At 41.4% G+C, this 16,053-nt stretch overlaps 1 protein-coding gene across 1 annotated transcript in view; it reads right to left on the reverse strand.

Moving 5' to 3' along the window:
• The window catches only part of LOC141111715 (mucin-2-like), a 108,839-nt gene that overhangs the window by 76,916 nt on the left and 15,870 nt on the right, over window positions 1–16,053 (reverse strand). The window contains exons 6-7 of the mRNA XM_073603859.1: window positions 2,177–2,290; window positions 53–336 (exon numbers count right to left, since the gene is read on the reverse strand). Coding sequence (XP_073459960.1) covers window positions 53–336; window positions 2,177–2,290 — 398 coding nt within the window. The remainder of the gene's footprint in view (window positions 1–52; window positions 337–2,176; window positions 2,291–16,053) is intronic.

Genomic DNA, 16,053 nt, shown 5'->3' on the forward strand with positions numbered 1-16,053 from the left:
CATTTACTTTAGTGTCTGAAATTACAATATAATTTATGGCGGGATTACTCACCTTACGAGGGGGTACAAGCAAACAATCAGGTGGAGGTGTGAGGACTGAAGAACTTGAAATGGTGATATGTGTTGATTGTTTTGTAGTACTGTTTGTTTCTGGTGATGTGAACTTTGTGCTGTGTGATGTGGTAATGGTAGCTGAGCCTGTCGGTGTGCTTGTTGTAGATGTTGGAGTTGTGATGGTTGGTGATTTACAATCCCAGCTCTGCAGTGTTGCGATACATTTTTCATTGCAAACTATTTTGAAGCATAATTCCCTGACTGCTCCACTTGTAATTTCACCTGAAGATGAAAGATGAAAACAAACAATTCCAAAGTATTACATTTACATATCCATCCTTCTCTATGTCATATTCATTACACCCACATTCAAATATTTTAGATACTAGCAGTGTACAAAAAATTTGAATCATTTGAAAGTCCACCTAGGGGAGAACAAATTCCAGCCCCTGTGGAGGTTTGCTTGATCTCATTTATGGAAATGTTTTCTCGAATAAACACATTTTTAACAGAAATTCTTTTCATTCCATAGCCGAATTTTAAAAGCAAACACAATTATAAAGTATTTTTAAAAGACAGGAAGCACCAAAGCTTTTCCTGTTACAATTATTTGAGATTTGGCCATGTCAGGAATGTTTGGTAGGCTGCTGTAGTTACGTATAGGTACCTCAATATGTAGCAGTTTGCCTATTTGCTGTGACAGGGTCATTTTTAAGTTGGATCCTGACATGTAGAAACATGGCTGCTGCTATTGTTGACTTGTTGATGATGACATTTTTAAAGCTACTTCATCACTTGTCCAGTCAGTGACCCAGAGCAGGTAGGTGCATAGCAGCATTTTCTAACATCTGACAAGCTTGTAAGGCCATGTAAATGAACCCCCAAGTAGTGAATTCAGAATAAGGGTGCCAGTTCCAAAGGTTGCACTTTCACAAACAAGCAATCATTTTTTTAACCTCTTGAGCTCCGGAAGATTTACTCCCCTTCATGACCAGGCCATTTTTTGCTATACGGCACTGCGTTCCTTTACCTGGCAATTGCACGGTCGTGCGACGCTGTACCCAAATAAAATGTATGTCCTTTTTTCCTACAAATAGAGCTTTCTTTTGGTGGTATTTTATTACCTCTGCAGTTTTTATTTTTTGTGCTATAAACGAGACATGTGCACTACCGAAAAAAAAAAGCCTGTCAATTTTGAAAAAAAAAACCATACATTTTTACTTTCTTCTATAAAACATATTCAATTAAAAAAAAACTGAAAAAAAAATCGAATGTCTTCATAAATTTAGGCCAATATGTATTCTGCTACATATTTTTATAGCGTCTAAAACTATGGGATATTTTTATTTATTTATTTTTACTAGTGATGGTGGCGATCAGTGACTTATAGTGGGACTGCGATATTGCGGTGGACATTCGGACACTAACTGACACTTTTGACACTTTTTTGGGAACCAGTGATACTAATACAGTGACAAGTGCTAAAATTTTGCACTGTCATTGTACTAATGACACTGGCTGGGAAGGGGTTAAACATCAGGGGCAATCAAAGGGTTAACTGTGTGCCTAGCTAGTGTGTTTGTGTACTGTGTGGGAGGTGCTTTTACTAAAGGAAGACATGAAAACCAAGTCACTGTTTTGCAGGAACACAGGACCCATGCCTTCCCTACTGATAGAACGGTGATCTGCCATGTTTCAATAGGCATATTGATGTTCTGCCTCTGTCCTGGATGATCAGAGGGTGCCGGTGGACATCGAGTCCATGGTACCCACAGATCAGCTCCCACTGTGTACAATCACAGCGGGTCGCCTGCGAGGCGCATGCGCGCCCCACATCCAGAGGTGTCGGTTTACATACTAGGTACGTGATCCGGTGCAGCAGTGCCACCTTGCTGCCGTGTATGTAAGTTATATGGTCAGCAAGTGGTTAAAATTCCTTATATATGCTATGAAGCAAAGCATAGCCTGGTCTCTTATTTTCCATCATTAGACTATATACAGTCAGAATGCCACCAGGAATATTTGGGGCATGCTTTTGCTTCAGAATTTTTCCATACGTAAACCAGCATTTTAATGTGACTGTAAAGTCTGTAGAAATGATAAAACACAAATGCACAGTTACCTTCTGGATAAGTTACTCCATTGTAAGAACACACACAAGGTGTAGCAGAAGTAGTTGTGCTCTCTGGTGTAGTAGTATTTACAGAGGTTATGGTTGTTGAAGTGGTAGTAGGTTCTGCAGTTAAAAACAAGAAGAAAATCAGGTAAGTCTAGTCTAACATAGTGATACCTTCAGCTTTTACAATGAAATAATAATAAGGTCAATGCATTTTGCAGACAAAAATATATAACACTCAAAAATATATAGTATGATGCTAATGCATTCAATGAATATACCGTAGTCTTAATGTGTATATCCAGCCAAACTATTTTGGCTGTAACCCTTATTACCCATTGAAATCAATACATATGTGCATATAATATCAGTCCCTTGATTAAAGCAGCCAAGAACATCAAAGGCTCTTGAGAAAGTTTCATATCAAAGGCTCTTGAGAAAGTTTAGATGTGACTAAATGTGTTGGGGGTAAGCTTGTTGACCTCACTGCATCCTTGTTTTCTGTGTGGATGGAGTTAGGGAGGGGAGTTTGGGAGCATTATACTGGTGCTGGTTAGCACAATAGTGATTGCCCTTTATTTTTTTTACTTATGTTTAAAGAAAATAAAGTTATTGGTATCTCTAAGGGCATGACTTCTCAGACTTCAGTTCAGGTCTATGTTCTGTCAAGCTGCCATCTCTGTTTATTAAAACTATCTCTGTAGCCAGCATGAGCATGACTGCTGAAAACCATAGGCATAAGGAAAACAAAAAAATACATTAATTATAAGGTAGGCCTAGGAAACTCAATTTTCTGTTTTTGAAAGGGAAGGCCATAACTTTATTAGGTAATGCAGCTTTTATTTTGAAAATCAAAGTAAACCAGCAAATCGACTTCTGTGCAACCTTAGTGCCCATACATCAATCGAAATTCAGCCGGTCCCTGCTGATCTGGCCCAATTTCAATCAATGTATGGCCGGCTTAACAGATTTCCTGTCCTAGTGACTTTGTTGTTGTTCAATTGATAAGGAACAATGAGTGAATTATGTCACCCACAAACAGGCACTGTGTTACTTGCAGCATCAACATGTGTAAGAATGTGAAAAAAAATTGCAGTCACCGCACCTGAGGACAGGTATTACATTATTGTTCTTTGGTTTACATACACTTAAACCAGTCACAAAAACAATTATATACAAAGTAGAGTAGCCCTTTGCTACGAATCTTCCAATGGGTTGCTGCATTTTAGACACCATCTTATCTACAGTATGTTCCTTAATCGTTCCTTTTCACACACCTATACTGCATTTGAAACATGAGAGGTGATAGCTGCTTTGCTGCTATGGGTAATAAAAACTGTTATTCATTAAAAAAAGATTAAATTATGAGGTCCTCATTTCTGTATAGTCGGTTTAAAAAGTAGATAGTTCCTCTCATAATGGTGCATTTATCTATCAGCTATATGCAGAAAGTTTGGAGTTTAGCCTTTATTGGCTAACTTAAATTTTTAAGGATTCAAGATTTTAGGGTAGCTTAGATTCCTTCCTCAGGCTTTATACATTTTTGAAAAACACTTCAGAAGAAAAAAATGTTTATATATATATATATATATATATATATATATATATATATATATATATATATATATATATAATTATATTTAAATAAAAATGTGAATGTCATTGCTCCTCCTTGTAAATTTGTGTATAACCATGCATGGTTATACACAAATTTACAAGGAGGAGCAATGACATTCACATTTTTATTTAAATATAATTATATATATATATATATATATATATATATATATATATATATATATATATATATATATATATATATATATATTTTTTTTTTTTTTTTCTTGGGACAGTTTGGCCTCATGCATACAGGGCATTTACCCACCTCTCCTAGATGTCTTTGTTTCTGGCAGGAGCGTTTTGGCATAATTAACATTTAACGCTTGTAAACGTGTGAATTTAGGTTCATCAAGCGCTTGGACGTTACTTCATTTCATTGGCCTAGAATAATAATTTAATTTGTGCATTCAAATGAATTAGCGCTCAAGGGCTAAATTCGTCCAGATGCTTTTTCAGGCGTCAAGCTTTTTTTCTGCCAAAACACTGCTGCTTCTGGAGGCACTGGCAGTGGGTTTTTTTTTCTGCCTCTAAACTCCTCGAAACTCCTATGTGTGCATGAACACATATGCTAACATAGAGGGGCATTTAGAGGCAGAAAAAAAAAACACTAGATGCCCCTAGGAGTAACATTAAAAACTTCCACTGTGCTTGTGGCCTTTAGTAGTAAAGGATATTGTAAGATATAAGCGATAAGAGTTTAGAGGTGTTTTTGGGGCACATAATGGCCCGTACACACGAGCGGTTTTGCCGTCGGAATAAACTCTGAAGTTTTCTCCGACGGAATTTCGACAGAATTCCACTCAAGCGGTCTTGCCTACACACGGTCACACCAAAGTCCGACCGTCTAGAACGAGGTGACGTACAACACGTACGATGGGACTAGAAAAAGGAAGTTCAATAGCCAGTAGCCAATAGCTTCCGTCTCGTATTTGCTTCAGAGCCTGCGTCATTTTTGGTACGTTGGAACAGCATACAGACGAGCGGGTTTCCCGAAAGTAATTAGTTCCGTCAGAAAAATTTAGAACATATCCGTCTGAATTTTCAACGTAAAAAGTCTGATGGGGCATACACACGGTCGGAATATACGATGAAAAGCACCCATTGGACTTTTTCTGACGGACATTTTGCTCATGTGTACGCGGCATAACTCACAAATAAGTATTTCAGGCAGAGTTCTAACCTCAAATGACAGTCTTTGTAAAGTGTCCACAGAAGCAAATACAGCTATTGTTCATTTGAGCTGTCCATCATTTTTGGTAGAAAAAAAAACTGGCTTTTTGCTTTTAGAGATTTGAAAATTACCGTAATTAAAATCAAAGTGGCACATAGTGGCGCATAAAACTAAATCCCTGATTTAGAACCTTGGTTCACAGTTTGGAGTTTGTGTATAAACTTTAAAATCTCATTGCAGCCCCTCTTTTCATGATATGAAGCACCCGACTTTGGTGTGAAACATGTTATCTGTATCTGTAGTTCACCTTTGTATCTGGTATTTGAATAAAGAAATTGCACAGGAGGGCGGCCGTCCAGTGTTCTTTTGTTCTAAACACCTGTTTGCATACAGGGCTTGCACCCTCCACGTGGCATAGAGGCTTTTGGAGAAGCAGGGTAAGAGGAACAGCCTAATGCCCCGTACACACGGTCGGATTTTCCGACGGAAAATGTCCGATCAGAGCGTGTTGTCGGAAACTCAGACTGTGTGTGGGCTCCATCGGACATTTTCCATCGGATTTTCCGACACACAAAATTTGAGAGCAGGATATAAAATTTCCCGACAACAAAATCCGTTGTTGGAAATTCCAATCGTGTGTAAACAAATCCGACCCACAAAGTGCCACGCATGCTCAGAATAAATAAATGAAAGCTATTAGCTACTGCCCCGTTTATAGTCCCGACGTACGTTTTTTACGTCACCGCGTTCAGAATGATCGGATTTTCCGACAACTTTGTGTGACCGTGTGTATGCAAGACAAGTTTGACCCAACATCCATCGGAAAAAATCCTAGGATTTTGTTGTCGGAATTTCCGATCAATGTCCGACCGTGTGTATGGGGCATTAGAGCGATGTACATGTACATATATGAAGTTCCCTTTCATTACCATAAATTTTGATCATTTATGTTGTGGTCTCTGCTGCAGAAATCTGTTGCAACTGTTTTGTTATAGTAATTTTTCATCCACGAAAGGTTCATGTGTTGGTGAAGGGTATAGTTATCTCCTAAACATAGAGTCCAGCAGGACATTTTGCACACAATCATGTATAACCCATATGAGAATCTGCAGCAAAAGTTACCATGTGATCCTGGTGTGGCTATCCTATTGCAGCAAGTTAATGAATAAGGCCTCATGCACACGAGATGCTGTTAAACGCGCGTTCAGAGGCAGTTGGACACTTTTTTCAACTGCCCCTGAACTCATTCAATGTTATCCTATGTGTCCATGTACACAGTCTCGTTTTTTGGCGTTTTTAGGCAGTTGTGTTTAACCTCGTTTTTCCAGAAGCAAAAAAATGGGTTCAGACGCAAAAGTTTTCCACGTTTCAGATGCCAAACGCGTTTTTTTTGGACCAGAAAACACAGAAATATGATGATAAACTGCAGCAGAGAATGACATTTTGTGACCCGAATTTGGGGCCCCATATCTCGGGGCCACTTAGTGCTAGGACCCCCAAATTTGGTGTGCAAACACAGTTCCTAGCACCAAGTGGCCCCGAGATACGGGGCCCCAAAGTTGGGTCGCAAAATGTCATTCTCTGATTTTGGGGTCCTGTATCTTGAGGACACAAATTCGGGTCGCAAAATGTCAAGCACTTTTCTGCAGCAGAGAATGACGTTTTGCGACCCGACTTTGGGGCCCCGTATCTCGGGGCCACTTGGTGCTAGGAACCCCAAATTTGGATATGTTGGATATGTTGTAGTGTTATTTCCACTGTGTTAGCACACCAAATTTGGGGTTCCTAGCACCAAGTGACCCCGAGATACAGGGCCCCAAAATCAGAGAATGACATTTTGCAACCGCATCTTATCGCATCTTATTCGGGCCACCGCTGGAGTAACACAGTCTCTATTGAGAGGGAGAGCGTCCCCAGTCAGCTCCTGCGGGTGTTTCCACCTCCCTCTGCTTGCTGACACTGCATAATGCGAGCACTCACACAACCACAGCCGCCCGATCTGCTCCTTCCCCTGCATCCACATTGGCAGGGAGAAGAGCGAGTTGCAGGAAGTACTCCACCAGGACTCTCAGTTACTGAAAAAACAGACTGATTTCTCCCGTTCTTAGGACAGGAGAACCAGCCTGTAAATTCCAAGAGATGCCAGACCAGCGCTGTCAATAGCAGGGGCAGGACAGCAAGAGGAGGCTGGGAAACCCCACAGTGGCAGAACTCCAGGGCCCGGTGGCAAGACAACCTTTGCAACTCTGATAGTTCTCCCACTGCTTTGGACCCTTATATTTTCTTGGTATGCTGGTGACATATATCTCTTGTTTTCTGTCACCCTGGGGGGCCCCAATACAGTAGGAAGGGAGCTCACTGCAGAACACGTGAAAGGGCCCGTTGTGGGATTGTAGTAAAGGGCCCCAGTATAGATAGATATAGAATATATATATATGCATTTTATATTGCCCCCCTATTTTTGTCCCTGTCTCCCCATGTGCCCCCCCCCTAAATATGAAAGCTGGAGACGCCACTATGTAGATGGCAGGTTCTTTTTTGTGTCTGGGATGAAAGCTGTCATGATTGAGATATGTGGGAGAGTCTGTGGGTGTTCTGTAGATTGATGTTCCTTTTAATATATTTTGCAGTGTCTAGGAAGTTAATTACTGTTTGTGAGTGGTTCAATTTAATTTTACTTTGACTTTGATACAACTTTTGGTGCGATTTTGATCCGACTTTACATTCTATGGTTCAAAGTTGCCCCAAAGTAGTCCAGGCACCTTTTCAAAGTCAATGTGACTTTCAGTTGCGCCGATTTGTATGGGTGCCATTGAAAAGAATAGGGTGCAACTTGTCATGCGACTTTGATGTCCAAAGTCGGATGACAAATCGCACAAATGTGAATGGAGAATTTTTGTGTGGTGGAAGTTGAAATTCCTGTGAAATTGGTAAAGATCCTCCTCACTTTCTGTCCAGCTAATCAAAGTAGCATCAATGAAGCGAAAGTAGGCCATGAGTTTTCTGTAGTATGTGGCTAGGTACTCCTCCTCTATTTAAGCCATAAAAGGGTTTATGTATTGGGGTAGAGGTTTTGATCAAAGGGAAAGTAGTTGTAGGTCAGAATAAATGGTATAAACTGGGTAATTGGATTATTAGACTGTTTCAGTTTCTTGCTCAATATTTTTATTGAAGCTTATCAGAGAGACCAATAATAAAACTGAACAATATCTGCCTACAGTAAGATCTAGTAAATCGTTTCATGAAAAAAGTACGAATAGAGCAACAATAACCATTATATGTGAACAATGTAAGCAATTCTAGATGTTGAATGCAAAGTACAATGTATTGTCAAGCGCCCCGGACACCCCATCTGGGAGCAAACTGTGCCGGGGGAGGGGAAGACAACACGACCAACCGTTAATTTCCTTTTGTCCAAAAACATTTGAAAGAGAAAAATAGGTCAGACTATCCCAATTTCTTAATACAATGCAGGCAGGCTGCAATACCATCATCATACGGAATGTTGGTATATAAAAACTCCCTATCCATGGTGGCTAGAATGGCTCCTTCAGGTACGGGGCCAATGGCAGTGAGTTTATTTAGGAGATCAGTTGTGTCTTAAATGTAGCTAGGTGTTTTTATAGACCAGGGGTTTTAGGATATTTTCCACCCAGCCTGAGATATTTTCAGTGAACATAACAATACCTGGGATTTTAGGTCTGCCTGGGTAAAGGGTATCTTTTAAACTCCAAACCTTCTGTATTAATCGGTGGCTAACACGGTACAACACTCTACTACTTCCTTTAGTTATATCAATGACCATTCAATAAATATTTCCTTATGTTCTCAATGCTATTAAACTGCTCAAAGTGTAGTAAAAGTAGATCATTTTAATTTTATCTCAAATCATTATGAAAATTAACTTTCTGGTGTTCTGGTGTTTGGGCTGTCGTTGTAGGTATGATAATTATAACATGCTCCGCTGTATGAATAAATAAGATACATTATCATTATTAACAAGAAAACACAGTGGGGGAGAAGACCCTGGAGCAGGTGTGCATAGTAATCAATCAGCTTCTAACTTCAGCTTATCCAGTTAGCCCTTGTTCACACTGCTGTGGCTTCAAAGTCACGCAACTTTCGCTCCGACATCCCTGCGCAGCTTCATTGTGGCTTGCATATGACTTCTTTAACAGAATTCAATGCAAGTTGTATTGAAGTTGCACCAAAAGTAGTGCAGAAACCTTTTTCTAAGTTGGAGTGATTTGAGTGGCACCGATTAGAATAGTTCCATTGCAGTTAATGGGGCGCGACTTGTCATGTGACTTTGAACTCTCAAGTTGCATGACAAGACAAGGCAGTGTGAGGCAGGGCTTAAGCTTTGGCAGAAAGCTAGAAGCTAAATGGTTGCCATGCACAGCTTCTGATTTTTGCTGCTCCAAGTCCTAGTAAATTCCCCTCAATATATTTTTCAATTAAATGTTTTAATGTCAAAAAATAAAACGTAGGTTTCATCCGGCATTCAAGGGAGAACTACATTCCAGGTCATTAAAATCTAAATGTTTGCATAAATCACATGCACAATTCCCTATCTTCTCTTTATACACATCCATGCTATCCTATACAGTTATGAATAAATACTTGAAATTAAAAAATGAAAATATGCACTATACTTACTGCAGAGAAATGGGTTGATGTGGGAAAATGCTTCAAAAAGCTCATGTAACCTTATAGTACTCAGGAACTCATAGTTTATGTTGGTGGTACCTCACCCCATTTAGAATAGTGACATCTCTCCCCTCACCTATCCCAGCTTGTTTCGGAAGATGTGTGGCAAACGTATACATATTAGGTGGGCCTTTCCTAAAATTTAAATGCTCTGGATCTGTGTTTATCACTTGATCAGGAGAATAAGGAATTATTTAAACCTGTGTAAAGACCTTTAGGAAGACCTCTTGCCCATGTCCTCACTTTGAAAGACTAAGTTCACTTTTAAAGCGGTTGTAAACAAAGGGAACAAGAAAAAACCCCACAAGACAGAGGCATAATGTGCTAGTGTGCGAGGGATGACATCTTCTCCCGTCCTTTCTTCCGGGATCGCTGGCTCTGGTGCTGTGAGTGGCCGGAGCCAGGATGATGTCACTCCCGCGCATGTGCGCAGGAGCCCTCGGTTTCGACAAGAAGCTCTGAAGTTCCAGCATGGTAAGCCAGACCTTCAGAGCGCATGCGCCACTGACGTCAGTGACTGCATGCAGGGTGAATATCTCCTAAACCGTGCAAGCATTGCACCCATGATCAGTGTAATGTAATACTCAAAGAACAATGGATTTCACAGTAAGAAGGAATTTTGCCTAGAGAAGTCGCTTGTAGCTACTGAAGATCACCCTTGGGAGGGGTAAACAAGAATAAAACAACAATTTGGATCTTTAAAAAGTGCTTCGCACCTCCAGTATATTCTCAGTTTAGTGGCTCTATGGATCACCTTTGTTGAAGAGCTAAATTATAATACAACGTCCATAGTCGGTTCCAAAAAATGCCAAAAAGGCTTCAACTGGACGTGGGGGCCCCCTGGGGGCCACACATGCATAGTTTTCCCTGTACCTATCCTAATTACTTTTTATTCTACTACCTTCCCATTGGAGATTTGCCTTGGGGTTTCTATGCATATGTGGTAATATAGGTGCCTGCACTGCTTGTGTCTTTTGTGTGTTATTGTAAGTCTATTGTCTGTCTATCTGTTTCATTGGTACACCACATCTATCCCCACACCTGGTGTACTATTCTATGGTTGTTCATTAGGACCAGCTATATTCAGCTTCCCTGTTGAAGCAAAATGTTTTACTTTTATGTAGTTTTAATATTTCAATAAATTTTGTATTGATTTTTGCTCACTCTCCTTCATTGCCCGCTTTAGCCACTAGTAGCTGTCTATGTACCAGGGAGATCCCCTCTTGTGATTCCCCTCGGAATTTGTTTCTCTTTTGTATGCTGTTTTTTGGCTATGGCTAGAGCCTCTAATTTAGAGGAGTGGCAGTGAGTGAACAACCACCACTACACAAGTGGCGTGAGGTATAAGTGTGGTTACCTGTTTGGTTTTCGTGGCAGAGTGTAATTTCAGCTCACTGCCCACTTTTTTTCTGAACTCTCAGATAACTTTAAAAATGCAGCACTTTGAATAGATGTCGAGGAAAGAAGACTGCAGATAGTCATGTACAACTTATGTAGGAGGATTTGTTACATTTCTGTGTATCACCTGAGGCCAGTCACTTCACTAAGTATACATAACGTTTTATGAATAACTGAACAAGCTAAAGTTAGAAGCTGATTGACCACCATGCACAGCTGCACCAGATTTTGAGTGCTCCAGTTGTAAAAAATTTCCCCGATAGGAAATGACAATAACTTAAAGATCTTTGAAATGTGCTTAAAAAAAGAAAAGTATATTGAATGCAAAGCAATTTGCGTCTAGAAGCGTTTATAAGATAACCTAATAAGATCCTCCCCAAGCTCAGAAAGCATGTTTTATTTTAACTATTTCTGCCATTTTGATGAGTAAGCAGCAGCAGCAGAGAGCAGTTGTATACTTGCATTTGCCTATATATATATATATATATATATATATAGAGTAGATATGCTCTATGAATTATCTAAAGTAATTACATTTGCCACGTCACCTGCCACAAGTTCTGGATTGTCCACTTGCCACGTCACTTGCCACATCACCTGCCACGTCACTAGCCACAAGTTGGATTGTCATTTGCCACGTCACCTGCCACAAGTTGTGGATTGTCCACTTGCCACGTCACTTGCCACATTACCTGCCACGTCACTTGCCACAAGTTGTGGATTGTCCACTTGCCACATCACTTGCCACATCACCTGCCACAAGTTGTGGATTGTCCACTTGCCACGTCACCTGCCACAAGTTGGATTGTCATTTGCCACGTCACCTGCCACAAGTTGTGTATTGTCCACTTGCAACATCACCTGCCACGTCACTTGCCACGTCACCTTCCACAAGTTGAATTGTCATTTGCCACGTCACCTGCCACAAGTTGTGGATTATCCACTTGCCACGTCACCTGCCACTTTACCTGCCACAAGTTGGATTGTCATTTGCCACATCACCTGCCACAAGTTGTGTATTGTCCAACTTGTGACAGGTGACGTGGCAAGTGATGTGGCAAGTGGAAATTCACAACTTGTGGCAAGTGACGTGGCAGGTGATGTGGCAAGTGACGTGGCAAGTGGACAATCCACAACTTGTGGCAGGTGACGTGGCAAGTGATGTGGCAAGGGAAGTGGCAAGTGGACAAAACACAACTTGTGGCAAGCTTACATCCAGAATTGGTGCTGTGTAACTTCATCTCTCTTCCTGCCATGACACCATTGAGATTAATCTGGTGGCTGTAATGAAAAAATGCACCCAAAAAAATGGACCCCTGTGCCAGCAGAACACGATCTTGCATGGCACACGGAGGTCATCAGCTGTGTGAACACCCCTTACATCTACCATTAACTATGTATATAACTATAACAACTATGATCTCTCTCTAAGACCCCTTTCACACTGAGGCGTTTTTTAGGTGCTTTTGGGCTAAAAATAGCGCCTGTAAAGCGCCTGAAAAACGGCTCCCCTGCAGTCTGTGTGAGAGCCCCGAGTGCTTTCACATTGAGGCGATGTGCTGGCAGGACGTTAAAAAAACTCCTGCAAGCAGCATCTTTGGAGCGGTGTATACACTGCTCCTCCACCGCTCCTCCACCCCTCCTCCACCGCTCCTCCACCGCTCCTCCACCCCTCCTCCACCGCTCCTCCACCGCTCCTCCACCCCTCCTCCACCGCTCCTCCACCCCTCCTCCACCCCTCCTCCACTGCTCCTCCACCCCTCCTCCACCGCTCCTCCACCGCTCCTCCACCCCTCCTCCACCGCTCCTCCACCGCTCCTCCACCCCTCCTCCACCGCTCCTCCACCGCTCCTCCACCCCTCCTCCACCCCTCCTCCACCCCTCCTCCACTGCTCCTCCACCGCTCCTCCACCCCTCCTCCACCCCTCCTCCACTGCTCCTCCACCGCTCCTCCACCGCTCCTCCACCGCTCCTCCACCCCTCCTCCACCCCTCCTCCACTGCTCCTCCACCGCTCCTGCCCATTTAAATGAATGGGCAGCGCCGCCGAACCGCCGGCAAAGTGCCGCTGCAGCCCGCACTTTGCGGGTCATTTTAAACCTTTTTCAGCCGCTAGCAGAGATTAAAAGTGCCCCGCTAGCGGCCGAAAATCTCCGCAAAAACAATGGTAAATCGCTGCTAAAAATAGCGGCGCAACGCCGCTGACGCCTCAGTGTGAAACAAGCCTAAATGAAATTCATACTGTATGAATGGTGTAGGTGGAAGAGGGCGAGTCACTGCTGATCCTTTTACTTGGAGTATGTTAATGTGAAATTGAAATATCTGTAAACAAGATATTTCTTTATTTCAAAGAAGGTAACCTGAATAAAAATATGAAAATGATCACAGATGTCCATATGCTGGCTTGAGTAAAACAAGTGAAATATTACCCCCCTCCCAAAAATAAAATAAAATAAACTATAACTGGCTATGAACCAGCAGTGCTCATAGCGTCTGCCAATTGTTTGGTAAAATAATAGAATTTTTTTCCCCCCTAGAATGTGACAAAAATAAGTCTCATCTCATGGGAGGGTAATAAAAAAATAGAATGATTGGGACAGACAATGATCAATGTGTACATAGCACCAAATTCAACTACCTACCACATGAGACATTTAAGTCTTGGTTAGATATCAAATGAAAAAATAAGCTTTGCCTACCCTGAACATGGGGGGGGGGATTTACTAAAACTGGAGAGTGCAAAATCTGGTGCAGCTCTGCATAGAAACCAATCAGCTTCCAGTTTTCACTGTAAAAGCTTAACCACTTCAGCCCCGGAAGAATTTACCCCCTTCCTGACCAGTGTGTTTTTTGCGATTTGGCACTGGGTCGCTTTAACTGCCAATTGTGCGGTCGTGCGACGTTGCTCCCACACAAAATTGACGTCCTTTTTTTTCCCACAACTAGAGCTTTCTTTTGGTGGTATTTGATTACCTCTGCGGTTTTTATTTTTTGCGCTATAAACAAAAACATAGTGACAATTTTGAAAAAAACGCATTTTTTTTTACTTTTTGGTATAATAAATATACCCAAAAAATAATAAAAAAAACATTTTTTTTCCTTAGTTTAGGCCGATACGTATTCTTCTACATATTTTTGGTAAAAAAAAAAATCGCAATAAGTATTTATTGATTGGTTTGCACAAAATTTTGGGGGTTTACAAAATAGGGGATAGTTTTATGGCATTTTTATTAATATTTTTTTTTTTTACTAGTAATGGCGGCAATCAGCAATTTTTATCGTGACTGCGACATTATGGTGGACATGTCGGACATTTTTGACACATTTTTGGGTCCATTGTCATTTATACATCAATCAGTGCAATAAAAAGGGACTGATTCCTGTGTAAATGACACTGGCAGTGAAGGGGCTAACCACTAGGGGGCGGGGAGGGGTTAAGTCAGTCCTGGGGAATGTTTCTAACTGTAGAGGGGATGGGCTAGCTGTGACATGTCACTGATCTCTGCTCCTGATGACAGAGCTCCCGGCCGGCGCGCGCGCGATGGCAGGGCGGCAGATTCAAAGGGACGTACCTGTACGCCCATTTCCCAGCCGTGCCATTCTGCTGACATACATCAGCGTACGCCAGTCGGAAAGTGGTTAAAAATTCAGCACTTTGAATGGATGTAGAGAAAAGAAACTGCAGATAGACATGTACAACTTATGTAGGAGGATTTGTTACATTTCTGTGTATCACCTGATGCCAGTCACTTCACTTCGTATACATAAGGTTTTTATAAACACTTAAACCAAACAAGCTGAATTTAGAAGCTGATTGATCATCATGCATATCTGCACCAGATCCGAAGTGCTCCAGTTGTAAAAAATCTCCCCCATAGGAAAAGACAATATTATAAAGGTCTTTGAAATGCGCTTAAATAAAAAGAGAAATGTATTTTGAATACAAAGGAATTTGCTAACTGTTTTTTTTTCCCTTTTATCCTGAAATGTAAAAATCTAAAAAGGTGATTGTGCGCCTGCATTCAGAGCAACATTTATTAAAGCAGAGTTCTAAGTTTAACCACTTCAGCCCCAGAAGAATTTGCCCCCTTAATGACCAGGCCATTTTTTGCGCTATAAACAAAGAGCGACAATTTTGATGTAATACATATACAAAAAAAATTAAAGAACAAATGTATTCATCGGTTTAGGCCGATATATGTTTTTCTACATATTTTTGGTAAAAAAATCGCAATAGGCGTATATATTGATTGGTTTGCGCAAAAGTTATAGCGTCTACAAAATAGGGAATAGATTTTTGGCATTTTTATTATTTTTATTTTTTTTTTACCAGTAATGGTGGCGATCTGTGATTTTTAGCAGGACTGCGACAGGTCGGACACTTATAAATAGCCTCTGATTACTGTGTAAATGTCACTGGCAGGGAAGGGGTTAACACTAGGGGGCAATCAAGGGGGTAAATGTGTTCCCTATGTGTGTTCTAACTGTAGGGGGGGTGGGCTTACTGGAACATGCCAGAGATCACTGTTCCTGAACACTGGTGACAGTAGATCCCTGTCACGTCACCCGTCAGAATGGGGAAATTCCTTGTTTACAACGGTAGTTCCCCGTTTTGCCTCTGTAATAGGCGATCGCAATTCACCGGCAGACATCGAGTCCACCGCTATCACGCCTGCACGAGCCGCCGTACAACTACAGCAGAAGAGCCGACCTGCCGCCGTATAATGACAGCGGCTGGTCGGCAAGCGGTTAATAGCACTTTATTATGTTTTTTTGTGCTAAGCTAGGCACAAGTCTTTTTCATGGTCTATCTCAAGAAATGCCATAAGCGATATTTTATTTAAAGCGATAAGAAGCACCATTTGTACTGTGACCTGCAGGACATTTCAAGAAGGAACCATGGAGTACATCATCTCCAGCATCCCAGCACTGCTCCTTACTACTATGGAGTGCATATGATGTAACTTACAGATACACACCCTTAT

This window comes from Aquarana catesbeiana, linkage group LG11 (genome assembly GCF_042186555.1).
Source record: "Aquarana catesbeiana isolate 2022-GZ linkage group LG11, ASM4218655v1, whole genome shotgun sequence".
Classification (NCBI taxonomy): Eukaryota; Metazoa; Chordata; class Amphibia; order Anura; family Ranidae; genus Aquarana; species Aquarana catesbeiana.